This window comes from Lepus europaeus, chromosome 5 (genome assembly GCF_033115175.1).
Source record: "Lepus europaeus isolate LE1 chromosome 5, mLepTim1.pri, whole genome shotgun sequence".
NCBI lineage: Eukaryota > Metazoa > Chordata > Mammalia > Lagomorpha > Leporidae > Lepus > Lepus europaeus.
This window is the reverse complement of record NC_084831.1, coordinates 56,674,247-56,696,680: the sequence shown is the minus strand read 5'-3', so window position 1 is coordinate 56,696,680 and position 22,434 is coordinate 56,674,247. Positions and strand designations below refer to the sequence as shown.

General features: G+C 49.1%; 2 protein-coding genes across 5 annotated transcripts in view; one reads left to right on the top strand and one right to left on the bottom strand.

The window, feature by feature from the left end:
* JAK1 (Janus kinase 1) overlaps window positions 1-15,366 on the top strand; it is a 142,826-nt gene extending 127,460 nt beyond the window's left edge. For all 3 annotated transcript variants that reach the window (XM_062191476.1, XM_062191478.1, XM_062191477.1), the window contains exons 13-25: window positions 2,921-3,064; window positions 3,644-3,731; window positions 4,697-4,824; window positions 5,293-5,428; window positions 5,508-5,659; window positions 8,508-8,658; window positions 8,754-8,848; window positions 9,271-9,463; window positions 10,297-10,421; window positions 10,738-10,910; window positions 11,654-11,771; window positions 12,853-12,963; window positions 13,983-15,366. In XM_062191476.1, coding sequence (XP_062047460.1) covers window positions 2,921-3,064; window positions 3,644-3,731; window positions 4,697-4,824; window positions 5,293-5,428; window positions 5,508-5,659; window positions 8,508-8,658; window positions 8,754-8,848; window positions 9,271-9,463; window positions 10,297-10,421; window positions 10,738-10,910; window positions 11,654-11,771; window positions 12,853-12,963; window positions 13,983-14,087 — 1,719 coding nt within the window. In that variant the 3' untranslated portion in view covers window positions 14,088-15,366. The remainder of the gene's footprint in view (window positions 1-2,920; window positions 3,065-3,643; window positions 3,732-4,696; window positions 4,825-5,292; window positions 5,429-5,507; window positions 5,660-8,507; window positions 8,659-8,753; window positions 8,849-9,270; window positions 9,464-10,296; window positions 10,422-10,737; window positions 10,911-11,653; window positions 11,772-12,852; window positions 12,964-13,982) is intronic.
* Window positions 15,367-16,614: 1,248 nt separating this feature from the next.
* The window catches only part of RAVER2 (ribonucleoprotein, PTB binding 2), an 87,405-nt gene continuing 81,585 nt past the window's right edge, over window positions 16,615-22,434 (bottom strand). For both annotated transcript variants that reach the window (XM_062191479.1, XM_062191481.1), the window contains one exon: window positions 16,615-17,603. In XM_062191479.1, the coding sequence (XP_062047463.1) occupies window positions 17,457-17,603 (147 nt within the window). In that variant the 3' untranslated portion in view covers window positions 16,615-17,456. The remainder of the gene's footprint in view (window positions 17,604-22,434) is intronic.

Genomic DNA, 22,434 nt, shown 5'->3' with positions numbered 1-22,434 from the left:
GAATCTGCAGCCTCATGCAGATCCAGGGTGTCCTCTGTAGCTGCCTTTGGGCCTTGGCCAGGCGTGCGAGGCCCAGGGCAGATCTGTCCCATGTTCTGTTCCACACCTGTCCCTCGGCCTCTTGGAACCACATGTGGCCGTGGGGGCATCAAAGCAGACAGCAGCCTGCAGCCTTGAGAGGGGAATCCAGTGAGCACGGGCAGAGGCCATGGCCAGAGTCTCGAGGGGTGGGAGGGTGGATTGTGCACTTCTGCTGTGAGGAAGCCGGGGTGAGGGTGCTGGGCACCAGGTCTCTGTTAGTGCTTGTTTAAGTGAATCCCTGAAATGACGGGGCAGAATTCTTAGGGACTGGAAGTCCATGGCTGTCATTGCTTCACTGTCCATCAGTTTATCATCGCCTCTCCCTCTGGGGTGTCAGAAGTGATGTCCTGAACTTTAAACAGACCAACAAAATTATCAGAGCTGGCGCTTCACAGCCTCTATTCCGGGATTGTCTGGAATTTCACGCTGTATGTGGGCCTCCTCCTCTCTTGCACGGGCGTCTCTGAGCACACAACCCCTGTCCTCCCAGCACATAGTCCGCCTCAGACCAGGAGCCGCTGCTGCTATGACAGGCCCACAGCCTAGGGCAGCAACTGTGTCACCAGGGGACAAATTCCAGGCTGGCAAAGCACAGCAGTGTGTGGGCGCCTCCCAGCTAGTCATGTGTCCCGGTCGTGGGAGGACAGGATGGCACCCTACAGGAAGCGGCATCAGAGCACCGCCCAAAGGAACAAGCAGCAAGCACCTGGGCACAGGCTGAGGGAAGAGCATCAAAGGAGACTGGAATGGACGTGTAGGGAGTGCAGGGGTCCTTGTGGGCTGCCGTGGAATCCTAGCAGCCTGGAGCCGTGACTTGGCTGCCCTTCTGGGGAAGAGTAATGATTCTGAAAGCTCATGGCTTTTATGGGAAGTTCTGGGAACACCCCTTCCCAAACCATGAGGCGCACGCATGACAGCTGGAGCTTTAATGAGTAATTCCCGACCTTTGTCAGCATGGAACAGACAGGGCGGATGGCCATGGTGCTTTGACAGATGGCAAATAGGGGTATTTGTGCACATTTTTTAAAAGATTTATTTTATTTATTTGAAAGAGCTACAGAGAGGCAGAGAGAGAGAGAGAGAGAGGTCTTCTGTCCACTGGTTTACTCCCCAGTTGGCCGCAATGGCCGGAGCTGCGCCGATCCGAAGCCAGGAGCCAAGAGCTTCTTCCAGATCTCCCACGTGGGTGCAGGGGCCCAGGAACTTGGGCCATCCTCTACTGCTTTTCCAGGCCACAGCAGAGAGCCTGATTGGAAAAGGAGCAGCCGGGAACAGAACCGGCCCCCATATGGGATGCCGGTGCTTCCGGACAGGGTGTTAACCTGCTGTGCCACAACGCCAACCCCCACGTTTTGTGTGTGTGTGTGTGTGTGTTTTAATTTATGTATTTATTTGAAAAAGTTACAGAGGGAGGTTTTGCCAGCCATTAGCAGGGAGCTGTATGGGAAATGGAGCAGCTGGGACTTGAACTGGTGCCCGCCTGGAATGCCGGCATCACAGGTGGCAGCTTAACCTGGGATGCCAGCATCACAAGAGGCAGCCTTATCCACTACTCCGCAACACTGGCCCCATGTTTGTACAAATTAATACACCTGGCTAATGACTGTGTGTGTTCCTGTGAGGGACCAGGCTGGTTCCTTAAGTATCAGCCATGATGCATTTGCTGCATTTAAAGGGGAACCTAGAAAAATAGAATAACATGGGCTGGTCAGTGGGTTAATGCCCTGGGCTGAAGTGCCGGCATCCCATATGGGCGCTGATTCTAATCCCAGCTGCTCCACTTCCGATCCGGCTCTCTGCTATGACCTGGGAAAGCAGTGGAAGATGGTCCATGTCCTTGGGCTCCTGCACCCACGTGGGATACCTGGAAGAAACTCCTGGCTCCTGGCTTCAGATTGGCACAGCTCCGACCATTGTGGCCAATGGGGGAGTGGACCATAGGATGGAAGACTGACTCTCTCTCTCTCTCTCTCTCTGCCTCTCCTAACTTTCAAATAAACAAATAAATCTTTAATAGAAAAAAATAGAATAACAGATCGTGAGTTTTCTAGTTGTAAGTTGTGGGGCTAATGTCAACAGCTTGGCAGGACCTGAGTTTCACGACGCGTATTTCTATTTGTAAAGGTGAGGCATCTGAACAGTCAGAAGTGTTGAGGCGTGAACTGGAGGCGTCCTCAGAGACAGATCATCTGCTGCGAGGGCTTTGCACAGGGCTCTCACTCAGCCTTTCTGCCGCTCCCCGAGAGAGCAAACCAAGGGATCCCAGGCCTCCTTCCTCCAGCTTCGCCTCTCCTCCTCTGAGAGAGCGCTGGGGGAGGCTCTGCTGAAGCTAGCGTGTGTGCACACACTGGGCACACGGATGGCAACCGGACAGTTCCAGGGGGACCAACAGTGAGCCACTGGCCCCCTGCTGCCCGGGTGTGGACCGGCAGCCTTTGTGCCGATTTGCCTAGGTGATTCCTACAACAGCCCTGGTGCAAGCACCATCCTCAGCCCCATGTGCAGGAGGTGGGTAGAGACGGGCATGGTCAAGGACTGTCCCCTCGGTAAACGGCCAGCAAGCAGCATTACAGCCCCACGCTGTGCCCCTGCCCCAGCGAGCAGGAGCTGCCTGGAGTGGGTGCCATTGGTGGGTTTGTGACAGGCCACGGGCTGCTGCTGGGAGTAGAAGGCGAGGAGCTGCCCCGAGGTCCTGAGGACTGTCTCCCACCGAGCCGAACTTGGACGTGCACGTGCACTGGGGCAGGGAGCTGTTGGAGCTCTTTAGCTCCCACCCCTCCAGTTGATATTCTGTGTTTGCGTTGTGGCCTGGCCATCTGACCTCTGCTTCCCCCCTCAGGGCGAGCACCTGGGGAGAGGCACCAGAACCCACATCTACGCCGGGACCCTGGTGGATCACAAGGATGACGAAGGGACTTCAGAAGAGAAGAGAATAAAAGTGATCCTCAAAGTCTTAGACCCCAGCCACAGGGACATCTCTCTGGCAAGTCTTTCTCCCCTCGCGGCCCCTCCACTGCTCTTTGTAGGGCCCGGTGAGTGGGGCACAGCCTTTGCCCCTTGTTTGGCCTCGTGGTTTTCAAGCTGGCCTTGGAGTCAGAATCCCCTCTGATGCCACTGCAGCCTGCTAATGAGCACAAAGTAGGGAGGACTGAAGATGCTGGGGGCTGAGCAGCCCCTTGCACTTAGCCCGCCCCCTCCGTTTCCCCCATCCCGTGTCTTCCCAAAAGGCGGTGTGGCAGTGCCCTGAGGCTCCAGCTCAGTGGCCGTGGAGTTGGTGTTGCCCAGGGCTGCACAGTCTGGAAACAAGACCCAGAAGAGTGGCCTGACTTGCCCGGGACCCCACAGCCTGGCCTTGAGCAGAGGCGCTGAGCATGGTCCTCTCCCACAGTTTAAGGCAGAGGGAGGAGAGGCAGGCACGAGTGTGCAAGCTGATTGCCCCAGCCTTGGGGCGCTGCACAGTCGGCAGGACCTGGGGGCTGACAGCGGCTGTCCTGGGACCCGCCAGCTTTTGCCTCAGCCGCGAGGCTGACTGGTGACCCGTCCTTGTCCCCTCCTCCCACAGGCCTTCTTTGAGGCAGCCAGCATGATGAGACAGGTCTCCCACAAGCACATCGTGTACCTCTATGGCGTCTGTGTCCGCGACGTGGAGAGTGAGTGTGTTCTTTTGAAGGGGCCCTGGCGGGGAGCGTGAGTGCTGCGGAGACCACCTGCAGGTTGCCCAGGCCTCCTGCCTTTCTCTGCACTGGAGGGCATGGGGGGCTGTGCAGGTAGCCAGCTTCGTTTCGCAGAGGCTGTGCGATGCAAACAGACCCACTTGCACTCGGTTCTCCCGTGCTTCCTTCTGGCCAACTCCAGGCCCCTGTGCTGGACTCAAGAAGCAGAGGGGCCGAGGTGGGGCCATGGGCTGAGAGTCAGGGGAAGGCACGCCAGGCAGGGTGCAGGGAGGATGAGTGTGGAGTGGCGTGGGCTGGCCCATGGAGGACACCAGCCTGCCTGTCACCTGCTGGCAGGTGTAGCCTGTCTGTGCTAGGCCCAAGGGTGTGGGCCTGTGGAGCTGAAGCTGCTGGCCACCGAGATGGGTGGCTCCAGCCTTGGAGTCCCCAGCATGTAAGTTGGGAGAAAGTTTTTTTGTTTTAACTTCAGTTTATTTTCCATGAAAAGCAGTAACGTGGGCTCTCTCTTGCTCTCACCTGTGAATCTCGTTGGGAGCGAGGTGTGCATGCGCTGGCGGCCACCTCTCACTGCCCTCGGCACTGTGGCGTGTGCTCGCAGATCCCATGTCCTGTGTGCCAGGTGCTTCTCCAAGGCCCTCCATGCCTTGAGTGGACCCTTTAGGCCTCCCCAGAGCCCTCAGGGGAGTTGGTGTTGCTCCCTCTTTGTGTGCAGAAGAGGGGACTGAGCCTCCGGGGGGTTGTTGGCTGCTCACGGTCACCCAGAATAGTGTGGGGTTGAAGCCAGGCCTGTCCGACTCCGAAGCACTCTGCCACATGCACCTGCCGAGGGTCTGTTTTATTCCTGGAAGCTGAGGACAGTCTCAGAAGTGGGCCCTTGTAAGGGGACAGGACTGTCCCGGACAGACAGAAGTTCCCAGATGTCAGGGTGTTTGTGCCTGTAGATATCATGGTGGAAGAGTTTGTGGAAGGAGGGCCCCTAGATCTCTTCATGCACCGGAAAAGCGACCTGCTCACGACGCCATGGAAGTTCAAAGTTGCCAAACAGCTGGCCAGCGCCCTGAGTTACCTGGTAAGATGCTCTGATGTCCGTGGCGGCCCCCACCAGAAACCAGAGTTCTCGTAGGGGTGGCAGGAGGGGGGTGTTGGCATGCAGGCTGGGGGGGTCATGGCCTCGGGTGCTGGGGCCAGGGCTATGTGATTGAGCATGGAACACAGTCACTTGGGGCTCATCTGGGAATGCTGTCACGTCAGAGGCCGCCTTCAGCATGGGCTGCGTGGTAAGGGCGGGAATGGGGGCAGTACTGGGCGAGGGAGGGCGTGGGACTGCCAGCATGCCTGAGCGCTGCCCGCAGGCCCGCTGCTCACAGGTCCTGTGGTTCTGGTCAGATTCTGGTCCTGTGGAGTCCACACCACTGCTGCCCGCTTCCCTGCAGTGGAGGACGTGCCCGCGTCACACACTGTCAACCGCAGGGAGTGTGGGGGGAGGGGAGACGGCTGCCTGGGAGGCTCAGCTGAGCCCGCCCCTTTCGCTCTGCAGGAGGACAAGGACATGGTCCACGGGAACGTGTGCACCAAGAACCTGCTGCTAGCGCGCGAGGGCATCGACAGCGAGTGCGGGCCGTTCATCAAGCTCAGCGACCCGGGCATCCCCATCACCGTGCTGTCTCGGCAGGGTAGGGCGCCCACGGCCTGCTCCCCCCGCCCCGCGGGCGCCCCAAAACCGCTCTGAAAACCTCTGCCGTCTTTCTCCAGAGTGCATAGAACGCATCCCGTGGATTGCTCCCGAGTGTGTGGAAGACTCCAAGAACCTGAGCGTGGCCGCTGACAAGTGGAGCTTTGGAACCACGCTCTGGGAGATCTGCTACAATGGCGAGATCCCCCTCAAAGACAAGACACTCATTGAGGTGAGCCGCTGTTCCCAGGGCCAAGCAGGGCCGGGCTCTCAGATGTCCCTGGCCCTGAGCCTCACACGGGTTCGCGGTGGGGCTGGGTTTGAGTCTCCCTCGCAGGTGCACTGGCTGTGTGGCCTTGAAAGTGCAGCTTGTCTGCGCCTCAGTGTCCTCCCCCATAAAACGGGTCAGGTAATAACTACTTGGTGGGGTTTTGCAAAGACTGAGTAACGTGTGGAAGGTGCCAGGCGTATGGTGCACGGGCCACAGGGAACGTGTCATGGAGCTGATTACTATCTACGGCGTTCCCCCACGGGCACTCAGGGCCAAGTGCCCACCAGTGTCGTAACGGTGTCTGCACTGTCACCCAAGAGCCCTGTGTATGAGGTGGGCAGTGCCACCCTGCTTTTTACCCAGCACTCGCCTGGGTGCATTGGCTGGAAAGCAGAACAGGTGAGACTTGAACTCACAGATTCACTTTTGGGGAGAGTGGGGCCTCAGTAAAAATAGGGGCCGGTGTGGCGCAGTGGGTAAGCTGCCTCCTGTGATGCTGGCATCCCATGCGAGCGCCGGTTCAAGTTCCAGCTGCTCCATTTCCCATCCAGCTCCCTGCTAATGCACCTGGGAAAACAGCGTTAGATGGCCCAAGTGCTTGGGCACCTGCACCCATATGGGAGACCCAGACAGAGTTCCAGGCTTCTGGCTTCGGCCTGGCTCAGCCCTGGTGGTTATGGCCATTTGGGGAGTGAAACAGCAGATGGAAGGTACCCCCACCTCTCTCTAACTCAGCCTTTCGAATATTTAAATATATAAATCTTCTAAAAACCTTTAAAAATAAATAAAGCGGTAAACCTCAGGCCTCAGGCTTGGGATCCAGGCATGGAATGTGCGTTGTGTTCAGCAGCTGCCATCACTTTGGGCTGGGAGAGGCTGATCCTACTCCCAGGGGAAGGTGACACTGCGGCTGCACCTGGAGCAGCGATCAGAGGCCTGGCGGGGTGGGGGTGGGATCAGGCCGTGGAGTCTTCATTTCCCCAGGGACGGGACAGTGGGGGTGCGGTGCTGCGTGGCGGCTGCCGGCCAGTGGCCAGGCTTCGGGGAAGGCAGGAGGGGGAGCTGCTGCAAAGCTGTCAGTAAGAGGCGCTGAGCTAACCCAGGGAGACCACCAGACTGCACATGTGCTGTTTGGAATGTCCAGCCTAAGCTTTTGGGAAACTCATTTTATTTTTCACTTCCTCGGAAAAAAGTTAAAAAACATGAATGGTATTCCATTAGTCAGTGCTTGTTGAGCGCCGGCATCTTTAATAATAAATTGGGCTCCTGGCTCCTGCTGGTCTCCAGGGGCCAGCCAGTGACTCGGAGAGGCAAGGGTGGCGCTCAGCCCCTGGCTCGGCTCCAGTCCCCTTCTTCCCAGCCTCTGGTGCCTGGCCCGGCAGGTGGCATCAGGTATTTGTTCATGGATTCTAAAACAGCTAACAGTTGGAGCAAATTTGGATTCTACAGAAAATGACTCAAAAGGTCATCCCTGTTCCTGATTCTCTGTTAGGACCTGGCAAATTGTCTTCCAGGCTGCTGGCATCTCTCTCTCTTTCTCTCTCTCTCTCTCTCTCAATTAGGACCATGCCAGTTAGTTATACGAGTATGCGTTGTGAAATAATGCAATTTAAGAATAGGTTTATCTTGGTGCAAAACAATTTTGAAAGCCACACATAGTTTTTTCATAGCATGCGTTTCCCACCAAGTATCTGAAGACTTACATTAGAATGAATTTCAAAAAAGATTTTCACTAAAATTTATCTTTTAATCTCATATGTCCTGAGCTCTTAGAAGTGTCCTCATGTATCTTGAATTTTCAAATTTTTAAAAAAGGTTATTTATTTATTTGAAAGAGTTACACAGAGAGAGGAGGACAGGCGGGGGGCGGTTCTCCCGTCTGCTGGTTCACTCCCCAATTGGCCGCAATGGCCAGAGCTGCGCCAGTCCAAAGCCAGGAGCCAGGAGCCTCCTCCGGGTCTCCCACATGTTACAGGGGCCCAAGGACTTGGACCATCTTCTACTGCTTTCCCAGGCTACAGCAGAGAGCTGGATTGCAAGTGGAGCAGCCAAGACTGGAACTGTCGCCCATATAGGATGCCGGCACTGCAGGGGGGAATTTACCTACTATACCACAGCACTGACCCCAGATTTTCAAATTTAATCTTGTATTTTCCTATGAAATAAGTTTTACAAATTTTTAAAAAAGATTTATTTGAAAGGCAGAGCTGCAGAGAGAGAGAGAGGGAGTGACAGAGTTCTTCCATCCACTGGTTCACTTCCCAAATGGCCAGAACAGCTGGGGCTGGGCCAGACCGAACCCAGAAGCCAGGAGCTTCCTGCAGGTCCCCCACGTGGGTGCAGGGGCCAAAGCACTGGGGCCGTCTTCGGCTGCCCTCCCAGGCGCATCAGGAGGGAGCTGGATCAGAAGAGGAGCGGTGGTGGTGACTTAACCTGCTATGCCACGGCGCCGGCCCCTAACACTGCAGGGAACACCTTTGTACCTAAGCCTTGGTTCACACCAGATTCATTCCTGAGTCACTCGACTATTGGCATGAAAGAGTCAGAAGGTCTCAGGAATCTGAAGAGCACTCTATGTGCTGTGTTGCCAAGCTGTGTTCCAGAAAAGTCACCTGGCTTTGCTGAGTGCGGCTGTCAGGGGCTGGGTGGACTGCGCATCCCCCACCAGCTCGGAGGGTGTCCGTGCCAGCCCAGACCCCAGCGCCGGCGGCCGGCCGCTGTCACTCTCGCCATGAACTCTGCTGGGGGTCACGGAGGGACTGCTAGCTCCTTCCGCCGGGGTCACTGGCGCGTGCCCTCCCCTTTACAGAAAGAGAGATTCTACGAGAGCCGCTGCCGGCCAGTGACCCCGTCCTGTAAGGAGCTGGCGGACCTTATGACCCGCTGCATGAACTACGACCCCAACCAGAGACCCTTCTTCCGCGCCATCATGAGAGACATCAACAAGCTGGAAGAGCAGAGTAAGCGGCCGGCCGGGGGCGCGCGGGGGCCGGCGCGGTGCCGCGCAGCTGCCGCCCACCGGCCATGCGTGCTCGCTCCTCCTCTCTCTCCTCAGATCCAGACATCGTGTCGGAGAGGAAGCCAGCCACTGAGGTGGACCCCACGCATTTTGAAAAGCGCTTCCTCAAGAGGATCCGGGACTTGGGCGAGGTGAGCCCCACGCGCAGCGCCCCTCGCCGCCCCCTTCCAGCGTGTCACGCGCAAGGCCTGTTGGCGGATGCACCTTGCTGCTTCGGTTGTGTCTGCGCGCTTCGGACTCGGAGCTGGGGGAGCGAGCCGAGCCGGGCCGAGCCCAGAACCGGCTCCACTGGCCGGAAGCTACGGTGGCCTCCTCTGCTTGTGCTTCCATGGTCATGGAAGCTGGCACTGATGTGCGGGGTCATCCATCACCAATGCTGTCCCCGCCTTCGCTCAGCACCAAAGGGGAGTGGGTGAGGCCACCAGGGGGCCGCGGTGCGGGGCAGGGTCGAGGTGAGGCCAGCAGAGGGGCAGCTGCCGAGCAGGGCTTGCTTTCTGGTCTGTCCGGGCGGCCCAGGCTTCTCTGGTGACAGCACGCGCGTGTGTCCCTGCAGGGCCACTTTGGGAAGGTTGAGCTCTGCAGGTATGACCCGGAGGGGGACAACACGGGGGAGCAGGTGGCTGTGAAGTCCCTAAAGCCGGAGAGCGGCGGTAACCACATAGCTGACCTCAAGAAGGAAATAGAAATCTTGCGGAACCTCTATCACGAGAACATCGTGAAGTACAAAGGGATCTGCACCGAGGACGGTAGGTTGCGCGCGCCCGGTCTGGCTGTCGGGGTCACCGGGGCTGGCGCGGGGCAGGCCCCTCAACGTGCTCGCTGCCAGCTGCGCAGGCTCCTCCACTGGACATCACCCATCTGGATGGCTGCCCTCGGGCCCAGGGCAGCTGATGGCATTGCTGCTGCCTCTCCTCGGCCGGGGCACACTGCGCTCCGGGGGTCGAAATCGCACTGGAGAGTGAGACCTGTGAGCCAGCAATGCCCCTTCTGGGCGGTTCTTTAAGACTGGTCATGAGATGACATGGCTTATCATTGGTATTTTATGAAGCAGACGTGGTTTATAATGTGTATTTTGTGAGGCACAGAGCCTCTGCTGCTTCACTCCCCAGGTACCTGCAACCTGCTGGGCCTGCACCAGAGCCTCCTGGTACACCAGGGCCTGGAACTCCATCCAGTTCGCCCACGTGGGTAGCAGGGGCCCGAGTACTGGAGCCATCCTCCCTGCCTCCCAGGGTGCACGTTAGCAAGAAGCTGGAATGGAAAGCAGAGCTGGGAATCCAGCTCAGGCACTCCCTCCGCATAGAGGACGCCAGCATCTTGTGGCTTAACCGCTATGCCCCACTCTGGCTCCTCTTGATTGCTAGAAATCGCCGTCTGCCTCCTGCTCTACACAACATCCTGACCCTTCTCCCAGTGAGCGCTGACGCCCAGCAGGGGCATGGGTGTTCTGCCCCATCACACTGGGCAGCGCCTGTAGCGCTGAGGGAGCTGGAACTGCCCCAGGTCCTGTGGCCTTCCCCTCCCACCCACAGTCCCCGCCCTGGGCAGTGCCACACTGATGGGTGTCTCTTCTCAACAGGAGGAAACGGTATTAAGCTTATCATGGAATTTCTGCCTTCGGGAAGCCTTAAGGAGTATCTTCCAAAGAATAAGAACAAAATTAATCTCAAGCAACAGCTAAAATATGCCGTGCAGATTTGTAAGGTAAAAACAAAAGGCACACATTTAACAAGTCGCCCCCCTCCCTGGCGGCTGGTTTGTGACTGGTCTACAAGTGGCAGCTGTGACGCTCACTGTGCAGATGAACAATCAGCCCCTACTAAGAAAGTGAATGGATTTGTTCTGCATGGCTGGTTTTGTGTTTTTTAATCAGTTGGGGCTATTCTTGCATAAAACACACACAAAAAAATCCCAGCGATGTGTGAATGAAATGACATTTCAGTTTTTTACTGTGGAGAGCTACAAAATGCAATCAGAAATGGCTCTGGCCGTGTGCCTGACCTTTACTTCTCCCTTTTAGGGGATGGACTATTTGGGTTCTCGGCAGTACGTCCACCGGGACTTAGCAGCAAGAAATGTCCTTGTTGAGAGTGAACACCAAGTGAAAATTGGAGACTTCGGCTTAACAAAAGCAATCGAGACAGACAAGGAGTACTACACCGTCAAGGACGACCGGGACAGCCCTGTGTTTTGGTAACTGAATCACGCAGCTGCCTGTCATCTGTAACTGCTGGGGTTGTTAACGTCTCTTAGTCCTCTGGCCCGAGTCAAGGTTGGAGTAGAACATTTGGAATGGATATTTGCCTTCCAGAAACACCTTTTAGACTGTTCACTGAAAGCAGCCTGCACCAATGCCACCATCTTGTGAGGAGTGGGAGAACTCTCCCGACAGCTCCTGCACCCCCGGGACAGGGCATTCACCTGACAGTTCTCAGACACATCCGTGCAGCGGGCGGTCCGAGGGCAGGGAAGGGTAGGGTAGGATAGGATAGGATAGGATAGGATGATTAGGAAAGTGGCAGTGGCACCTGAGGTTTGAGGAATATTTAAGGAAGCTAGACATGAAGTGCCTTAGTTTCTGGTTTGGGCCATCAGATGATTCATCAAAACCGGTCACACTGCAGACTCATCATGAGCTGACAGGAAATCAAACCCAGGGCTTGTCTTCATGTGACCCTCCTCCCCTGAGTGCATGTGCTCAGGGAATGAAGAACACAACCTTGTCTACTTGGAGAAAATATGTGGTACTGAGAATATTGTGTGAAGTATATTGCTCTGTGTATGCCGCATGTACGTGACAAATATGTAACACACAACATAGATGCTTTGAGTATGAAATTCTGTGACAAACCAGAGGTGAGTCTTTGGAGTCACACTCTCATGTTTGTCAGAACAGCTTCCCTGGAAGTGAGGCTGCGTATTTGGCTTTCTTTCAGGTATGCTCCAGAATGTTTAATTCAGTGTAAATTCTATATTGCCTCCGACGTCTGGTCCTTTGGAGTGACTCTGCACGAGCTACTCACTTACTGTGATTCAGAATATAGTCCCATGGCCGTAAGTCATTTAAATCTAATACCCAATTAAAATGTGTCCATCCCTTCAACATTTTATTGGTTTTAAAGATTTATTGTATTTCATGTATTGAAAGCCAGAATGAGAGTGAGCAGGCTTCCATTAATTCACTCCCCAAATGGCCTCCAATGAGCAGGGCTAGGCCAGGCCAAAGCCAGCAGCCTTGAACTCTATCTGGGTATCCCACTGCCTTTCCCAGGCATGTTAACAGGGAGTTTGAGCCCCAGCTTCTGATCCAACTGGTACTTTTAAATTTTTTAAATGGAGGCCGGCGCCGTGGCTCAACAGGCTAATCCTCCGCCTAGCGGCACCGGCACACCGGGTTCTAGTCCCGGTCAGGGCGCCGGATTCTGTCCCGGTTGCCCCTCTTCCAGGCCAGCTCTCTGCTGTGGCCCGGGAGGGCAGTGGAGGATGGCCCAAGTCCTTGGGCCCTGCACCCGCATGGGAGACCAGGAGAAGCACCTGGCTCCTGGTTTTGGATCAGCGCGGTGCGCCGGCCGCAGCAGCCACTGGAGGGTGAACCAACGGCAAAGGAAGACCTTTCTCTCAGTCTCTCTCTCTCTCACTATCCACTCTGCCTGTCAAAAATAAAAAAAAATAAAATAAAAATAAAAAATAAAAGATTTAAAAAAAATTTTTTTAAATGGAATCCAATCAGTGTATTAAGTGGAAAGAGAAAATGTCACCTGTTTAACTTGGTTTATAACTTGACAACTATTTGTTGTGGGTCTCTTAAGGAGTCCAAAGTTCTCACGGATGAGCCATAGATCTTATCTGTGAGGGAACAAGGGACATTTTCCTGGGAGTGAGTTCAGTAGGGTAGCATTCAGTAGGGCCTTATGTGTACCTTGTTTATTCCAAAATAACAGGCTCCTTGGTACAGTCTGAGGCATCTGTAATAGAGGTAAAATAATTTTGGGTTTTCATTTTTTTAGTAGTACTAAGGAGAAAAAGCCTTTTTATTACTTTAATTTCAGGTTAACTCTGGAAGATTCACCCTAATCAATTTGATTTTTACATAAATGTGAAAGTGAAATATTTTGTTTGGCTTTATTTTACATAGTTGTTCCTGAAAATGATAGGCCCAACTCATGGCCAGATGACAGTAACAAGACTTGTGAATACGCTGAAGGAAGGAAAACGTTTGCCGTGTCCACCCAACTGTCCAGATCAGGTACTCATGGTCTACTCCACAGTAATAAACCCCAACTTCCACTATGTTTTTCTAGCTTGAGTGATCCAGCAAGGGGCAGCGGAGGAGGAAGCAGGGCAATGGATTAGAAAAATCCTTTAGGCCGGCGCCGCGGCTCACTAGGCTAATCCTCCGCCTTGCGGCACCGGCACACCGGGTTCTAGTCCCGGTCGGGGCGCCGGATTCTGTCCCGGTTGCCCCTCTTCCAGGCCAGCTCTCTGCTGTGGCCAGGGAGTGCAGTGGAGGATGGCCCAAGTGCTTGGGCCCTGCACCCCATGGGAGACCAGGAGAAGCACCTGGCTCCTGCCATTGGATCAGCGCGGTGCACCAGCCGCAGCGCGGCTACTGCGGCGGCCATTGGAGGGTGAACCAACGGCAAAAAGGAAGACCTTTCTCTCTGTCTCTCTCTCACTGTCCACTCTGCCTGTCAAAAAAAAAAAAATCCTTTAAAATATTTTTTTCTAGCTGAATTTCAAGATATTTGAAAATCCTCTCTGGGGCTGATGATACAACTTATTACATTCAAAGCACGGTTAGGGTCTACCAGAAGTAGATTCCCCTCACTGTCCTCTCCATTGCCCACCTCCAAAGAGAAAACTTGGGGACAGCATACTGTGACAAATATATTTTTGTGTAAGTCTGGCCCACTTAGTGACATAACATTGTTTTCCATACTCTAAAGTAAACTGAGCCTTTAAGATATACTGAATAGTGTGAGGGCAGGAGGTGGGACGTCAGAGACCTGCTCAGGCACACAGTGACCCATCAGCTAGCTTCAGACACACACCAGACCTTGTTGAAGGTCACTCAACCCAAGAGCTTCTCAAATGTTAAAACATTATTCATGTACCATGTTGTAGCTCATTTTCTGCATAACTGTTCAAATATTCTTGAAAGTCTTAATTTTTAAAATGTAAATGATGTTGATAACTATTTTCTTACTGCTTATATCTAACATTTTTAAAACCTCCCAAATTAACATTTACACTTTCTTGCCCCAGGTTTATCAACTTATGAGGAAATGCTGGGAATTCCAACCTTCCAATCGGACAACCTTCCAGAACCTTATTGAAGGATTTGAAGCAATTTTAAAAAAGCATGAATAATATTTAAATTCTGTTTGTCAAGTCCTTCTGCAACAAATAACCAAATCATTTTAAAAAAATTTTTAATGGAAAGAGTTTGTATTATGTCTAAAAAGGCACTCAAAAAAATACTTGAGTATGTATCCATGTGTAAGGCGCACTGTGGTGCCTCATGTGTTTAAGGACTTCTTCCTTATATTTGGCTCCAGGAAGAGAGTGACAAACAGTGACAGCCAAAATATTAGAAAGCACTGTCCCTTCTGGAAAGGAGCACACCACCACAGCATCTGGCTAACTTGCCTTCACAATTGCATACTAACGTGGGAATTTTGGAAACAAGAGGAGTTGACCAAAGTATTTTCTCAAGAGGATTGCTTTTCCCAGCTGCCATTTGATCTGAAATGTTTTTCTGGCACAATTAGTCACTGATGAAACTTAGCTGATATTCTAACATGCCCTTGAACTTCACTATCTATGCGGTGACAACCAAGCAGTCTTAAAATATTAGATGCCCGTTAGTATACTATTGTCTCTATACAGAAGTGAGTGTCAGTAGTAGGACTTAAACTTTGTTTCTCCAGTGGCTTAGCTCCTGTTCCCTTGGGTGATCACTGATGCCCATTTTGAGAAAACTGGGTTATGCTGCATGTTAACTTCTTGAGAACTAAGCCTGTGCCAGTGCTTTCTTTGGCAGTCTATCTTTAATCTGAGTGGACTCCCAGAACCTGGATGCTATAATACCTGCTTTTAAGAAATGTCAATGTATACCTTTTTCTAATTCTACCACTTTGGGCAAGCTGTTCCAGCATTGATTTTGGATGCTGTATATGCAACCAGTAAGAATAAACACCACCGCCACTGCACTGTTCTTAAAGAGTGTTTCGATACCACCCACCTACAAGGATCAATCACTATTTTGACCATCACCTTATGGTGCAAAACTTGAAAGACCCAGCTAAAAGGCACTGTGGAGTTCATGATCCACTAGACAGTTTTTGGTTTGCTTGTGGAGCTGTGTAGTCTGAAATATTTAAGTCTCTGATTCAATGTGAAGCATAAAGTTCTTTATGACCAAGAGTCTGAAAAATTTTTTTAATGCTGGTTAGTATTTGTCGTCATAGATTTCACTTTTTGAATCCAAAAATAATAATCAGGCCTGACTCAATGGCAGCAATAAACTTGCCATTTTAAATCTGTTCATTAGCCCTCTATCACCAGGGTTTCTTTCCATGTCAAACCTGTGGCCACTCTACATGCACTTTGTTTACTCTTTATACAAATAAATATACTAAAGACTTTACATGCATATGCCTTTTAATATTAAGATTTTCAAAGCATTTCAAACAATTCACTTACATAGAAAAATAACAGTATAGTTTGGGGTGGTGGTGGTGGTAATGGTCTTTATTACTAACACCACTTGAGTTGCACTTCTCTGTAAATGTCCAATGAAAATGGGCACAGGCCAAGTATGGATGGCAAATTCACATGTGCTATAATCCAAAACATCTTTGTTTTAGCTTTTCAGCCTCTTCCTGCTTTCTCTTTGCAGCTCTGATGTAAAAGTCACCATCCTCCCTTTCCTCAGGTTGTATTATAGTAGTGGTGTAACCAAGCACTGAAGAGGCTAAATGAGAAGAAGTACAGGGCATGGAGAAGCCACTAGTCATCTGCTGTATAACTGAGTGATGCCTACTCTTGATTAGTTATTTATAGGTAGTACTACTTAGAAATTAGCTTAGTTAACGTTCTAGCTGTTATTTTCCAACACGAGCTAGTATAGGCAATAAATTAGACCAAGTAAAATTTTTTACAAAGCATACAACATGTACCAATTTTTGACTTCATCTCTTAAAAAAACAGGATATCTATATCATACTCAAAAACAAAAAGTTCCCAAAATGATATTTAATAATCTGATTTCAAAAAGACTAGAATCACTGAGATCCCAAACTTCATCAATTACAATCTCATAACAATGAACAAACAAATTTCTAGATGGCAAAAGGTTTCTCATGCATTTAACACCAAGGCCTTCAGGAAACAGTGATGTCAAAAGTTATATGTAATAAAAATTCAGAAGTAAATTGGGTTAAGTAGCTGATATTTTTTCAGCCTAACATACTACCAAAGAATCAGAGACAAAGCAGAGACTGAGAGGTATAGCTTATTAGCTCAAAATGTTTATAAATATTTACTCCATAAGACTCCTTCAGAAAGGGCAGTACTGACTGCTTCACTATATTGTGGAAATAGAGCATTTGATGATCAAAACAGGCCCTGTCTTAGTAATCAGATCACTAGTATGTACTACAAGATGAGGCACCAAAACCTGTGTTCCTTGCCACTTGCAAGACTGTCTCCAAGGTCTTTGTTTAGGTGAAATAAAAAGAATTCCCTAATGAGAGCCATTACATCAGGGGTCAGCAAACTTCATCTCTAAAGGGCCAGATAGTACTTATTTGAGGCTTTGCAGGCCATATGGTCCCAGTTGAAGCTACTCAGCTCTACCATTATAGCACAAAAGCAGCCGCAGACAATACGGAAATGAATAAGCATGGCTGGGTTTTAATAAAACTTTTATTCGTGGACAATGAAATTTGAACTTCATAGAAATTTCATGTTGTAAGTTCTCTAAAAATGTAAACAACATTCTTAGCTTGCAAGCAGCACAAAGACAGGTGGTGGACCAAATATGGCCCCAGGTGTAGTCTGCCAACCCCTGTTAGATTAGATCACCAAAGCTACTTTTTCATAAAAGGTAAAAATGGTAAATAAATCTTAAAAGTAAAGCCTTGTAGCAGTGTATACCTTGGACGTTACGATCACTATTGTTGGGTTTAATATTAAGTGACTCGTGTGGGAGTATAACTGAGTTTGCATGTGGAACATCTTTTATAACATTACCATCACCAAATTTGGTACTTGCACCCATGTAGTTCTAGGAAAATCTTTTTAAAATCTCTAAATGAAATTACTTCTAGGGAAAGCAAATTGAAATGCCCATTGGCTAGTAAGAAACTCATTCTAAAAGTTTAGGAAACAAGACTTATCCCATTTATTGCTTCAAACTTTTTTATATGGTGTCAAAATTATTCTCAGTCCTACAACGTGGAATATTGGAACATTGTTAGTTTCTCCAATGGACTGCAAGTTAATTTCACACTGATTAAGATGCATCTAATTCTAGTGGAAAACGTCCTCATCTGAGATCTTTTCTTATTGCTACTTAATTTTTTATTTGGCAATTCTGCCTGCTGCACAACACAGTTACTTCTGGGAAATCATAAACCCGTATTTAAAGGATATGGCTAGTCTGAATGAAGTTTAAGGCAGCGATGAACAACAAAGATACTGCAAGAACCTTAGGTTATAAGGAGAGAGCTTAACTCAGTACACTCGCTTCTTTTTAAAGTAGGTTTCCATGTAATACGCTCCTGAGCCCCGACGACGCTGGTCTCCAAATTCCCCTGGGCCACCATCTGGGCCAGACATGAGATAGGATGAGCCTCGCTTTTCATGTCTTAAAGGGGATGCCTATGAGAAAAGAAAACCACAGTTCACATTAAATTCAATCAAAATCAGCTTATTCATTAAAGCTACTTATAAGAACTATAAAAGCATTTCATTTCAGGTTCATGTAAATACAGAATAGGATTAATATCAAAGCTATACAAACTCCTTTGTTAAACTGGATTTTTAAATTTCTATATCAATTACTTGTGGAACTTTTGAAAAACACCAGTTTCTAACCTCAAACCCACACATTTTGGAGTAAAGAAAATAACAGCACCACAGCTACTTCAGCTGTGCACGCCTAGGTAAGTGCCACTAAATAAGAATCTTAATATCAACTATTAGCATTCCACTGGGGAAGGGGAGTGGCTGAGAAACCAAGCTGCGCATCAAACCAGATGTTATGTCTGCTTAGTAAAAGGCGTGGTGAGAGACTAAATTAGGTGATATAAGGCTGCTAAATGACATTGAGGAAAATGATGACACCTGATAGAGAAAAACTTTAGGGGCCGGCACTGCGGCATAATGGGTAAAGTCACTGCCTGCAGTGCAGGCATCCCAGCATCCCATAGCAGCACTGGTTCGAGTCCTGGCTGGACATGTCAAGGCTCCCTCCCCAAGCCTGTCCCAGCTCTGGAGGATATGGGCAACTGTGCATCCAGACTCACGCCTGGCACTAAGAACCTGGGTGCTGGAACTAGGACTCACATACCTCTGCTGGGACTGAGAGGCACCCCACACACCCTTGCCACTGCTGCCATGGATTAGAGAAAGACGAAAACATCAGTATCCAATGGGAACTAAAGCCAAAGTAGCTACCAAACCAATACCCAGAAACATTTTTCCACACAAAGGCCTCCCATCCATGGAAGCTACCCTTTTAGTGACAGAAATAAATCACCTGCAAAATGAGTAAAATCATCATAGACACAAGAAAAAGGCAATATGATGCTCCAAAAGGAAAATAATGCTTTATTTAGCATCAGACTCCAACGAAGGAGAATGACAAAATGCCCAATGAAGAATTCAAAATCAGTGATTCAAAGGATGCTCAGAGATACAAAGGGAATACAGACAAAACTGGGAAATCAATGCATGTGAATGAGAAGTTCAGAGAGAAAAATGAACCAAACAAAAATCTTAGAAATGAAGAACAAAGTAAAAAAAGAAAAATAAGATACAGCTGAAAGCCTCAACATCAGACTAGATCAAGAGGAGTATCTGAATTTGAAGACAAGTCTCCTGAAATATCCCACGCAGAGTAGAGGAAAGGGGGGGGGGGGGGGGATGCAGATAGTTTCCAAGACCTCTGGCACAGTCCTAAATACAGTCCTAAATACAGCTAAAAAAGATAACTAACATCACGTAAACTATAAACACAAGAAATCATAAAGACTACTAGAAAACAAGGATATTCAAAAGATTTTTTAAAAAATTAATGGACTAAGTCATTACTTATAAACATTAATTTTGAATGTACATAGATTAACTGAATAATTTAAAAAAAACAAGACCCCAAAGGGTCAGTGTTGTGTGGCACAGATTAAGCTGCTGTCTGCAACAACAGCATCCCATTTAGGGGCTGTCCCAGCTGTTTCACTTTCATCCAGCTGAGAAAGCAGAAGATGACCCAAGTGCTTGAGCCACTGCTCCCATGTAGGAAACATGCATAGAGTTCCTGGCACCTGGCTTCAGCCTGGACTAGTCCTGGCCATTGCAGCCATTTGGGGAATGAACCAGGGAATGAAGAGCTCTCTCTCTTCCTCTGCTTTTCAAATAAAGTAAAAAAATAGCCCAATGATATGTTGCCTACAAGAAAAATACTTCACCAGTAAAGATGCACGCAGACTGAAAAGTAAAAAGATGGGAAAAATTATCCCATGCAAACAAAAACCAAAATTGAGCATGATAGCTAAACTTCGTAGTCATCACATCTGATTGAATTGGTCCCTTGATCATTATATGGTGACCGTCTATGTCTTTTACACTTTTTGTCTTAGAGACAAGGGCGCTCTAATAAACAAGGGATCAATTCAGTAAGACAGGATGACTACATGTACCACTCTTAAAGCCAGAGCACCCAATTTTAAAAGACAAGTATTAGACTTAAAGGGGAAAATAAACTTTTAATACAGTAATAACAGGGGACTTCAACAGCCCACTTTCACCTAAGGACAGATCATCCAGACAAAAAAAAAAAAAAAAGACACAGTGGGATGACTATGGTTTTACAATTATACATTGTATTCTGTAAAATGAACTAGAAGAGAGGAGCTGGTAAGGTTCCAAACACAATGATAAAGAAACAGAAAGGTTAATGTCTGTTATTATTTTATGCTGAGTATGTATGTTGGAATACTGCATTATACCCCATAAAAATGTGCAAATATCACATATTAGACCAAAATTTAAAAATGGTTAAAAATTAATTTCCAGGCTCCATTCCAGAGATTCTGATCTGGGAGAATAATATTCCTCACAAAGGTCACAACAGTCAGTACATCAAATCTTGTATCACAACCTGTGATCTCTCAAAGCTCTGTAGTTTTTGCTTTTGCAAATACTGAATGCAATAAAAGTTTTGAAGCAGAATTACATAACTCACTCTACAAGAATGTAGAAATGACTGGTAAGGAAAGCTTCCAGTAACACACAAGAGCAGTCTCACGTTACAACTGAAAATGGCAACTGTTTGTGAACTACCATTGGACACAATTTTAAGTACTGGTGCCAACCCCAGAGGAAGCAGATAAGTCTGTGATAATTCCTCAGAGACAACACACTAGTCAGTTCTCCACCATGTTAAAAGCAATGCCAGAGACTAAAAATCAGAACTCTGTTTCAGTACTTTACTTCAGTGTGGTGATAACTATTGTGACAGTACAATAAATGCCTTCTTCATAAGAAGTCAGTTTAAAGGAATGCTGTTTAAGATGCAACTGATCAGCAAAGAATTCTGCCTTGACTTTCTGTCTAGAATGTTTCCTAGTAGTAAAATATACCTGAGGTTATTCCTGAAGTCATCTGTGGAGAGAAGCAGGTGGTCATCAGTTGACAGCTGTTGAAGCTGAATGGATGGGGGCAAGTAACTCAGTCTGAGAAAAGGGCTGCCTAGAGAACTTCAGCCTGCTCACCAGGCCCTCTCCTCCCACTGTCAAGCCTCTATGCTTCCCAGCTGCCATCTCCTTGAGTCCCATCATTGCTTGGTGATCTTACTGCATACTGAACCTCAACCACAAATAGACCCCCCCCTCCTTTTTTTTTTTTTTTTTAATTTTTTTATTTTGACAGGCAGAGTGGACAGTGAGAGAGAGAGACAGAAAGAAAGGTCTTCCTTTGCCGTTGGTTCACCCTCCAATGGCTGCCGCGGCCGGCGCATCGCGCTGATCCAAAGCCAGGAGCCAAGTTCTTTTCCTGGTCTCCCATGCGGGTGCAGGGCCCAAGCACTTGGGCCATCCTCCACTGCACTCCCAGGCCACAGCAGAGAGCTGGCCTGGAAGAGGGGCAACCAGGACAGAATCCGGTGCCCAGACCGGGACTAGAACCCAGTGTGCTGGCGCTGCAGGCGGAGGATTAGCCTAGTGAGCCGCGGCGCCGGCCCACAAATAGACCCTTCAGGCAAAATATACTTGTTCTTAACAGTTTTCTTCCTCTCATAAAATCACTATCCATTCTACAAATGAGATTTTCCAAAGGGAAAGGGAAGCAAACACCTCACTGGCATTTAGAATTCTCTTGTTCACCTCACTTCCTTTCCTGATACTTCCTGCTATGTAGTATTCAAACCATTGTTTTAGGCCTGGCATAAGGCAAAGCAACAACCTGAATTTTCCACTCCTTCTATAGCATCTTTATTCTTAGAAGCCAGGCAGGAAATTTATTAGATTCTTTCATTAAAATGACTTCCCAGTGGTACTACAGCACTGACAATGAGAACCAACTAAGATCTAGGAGATGAGAACAGGAAAATATTATTAACAGGAAATGAGAAGATGTCATTATAGCCCACATTACCAAGAGAAACAAATTTTCTGATATAATCTAATCAAAAATTCTAGTGTTTTTTTGTTTTGTTTTGTTTTGTTTTGTTGACAGGCAGAGTGGACAGTAGAGGGAGACAGAGAGAAAGGTCTTCCTTTTTCCCGCTGGTTCACCCTCCAATGGCCGCCGCAGTAGGCACGCTGCGGCCGGCGCACCGTGCTGATCCGATGCAGGAGCCAGGTGCTTCTCCTGGTCTCCCATGGGGTGCAGGGCCCAAGCACTTGGGCCATCCTCCACTGCACTCCCTGGTCACAGCAGAGAGCTGGCCTGGAAGAGGGGCAACCGGGACAGAATCCGGCGCCCCGACCGGGACTAGAACCCGGTGTGCCAGTGCCGCAAGGCGGAGGATTAGCCTACCGAGCCGCGGCGCCGGCCAAAATTCTAGTTTTCTGTATAAAGACTACTGAATGGGAAATGATAGTCTGTTTATATATCATTTAATGTTCAGAACAAAGAAAGTAGCGAGCTCAGAAAGTAAACTGCCACAGTTGCAGAGTTTGCACTGGGATCTGTAAGTTCAATTGGAAGTTAAAGTCCTATCATAGTCTGAAGAATTCTGGAGAGCATTCTAATAAAAAATTCTACACAATGATTTAATCCCTAGTAAGCCTCACTTCCATAAGCAGTCACTAACCCCTTTCAGGGTGTACACTGCCAAAAAAATATTCATATTCAGAGGACTCCACTCTTCAGCAAGATTTTCCTTAGCATGACCAGAAATCATCCTGGGGACAGTGTTCATTCAGTGGTTCTGGTCTGTACTTTGGAACTGCAATCCAAGCCTATTAAGTTTAATTCTTTATCCATATTT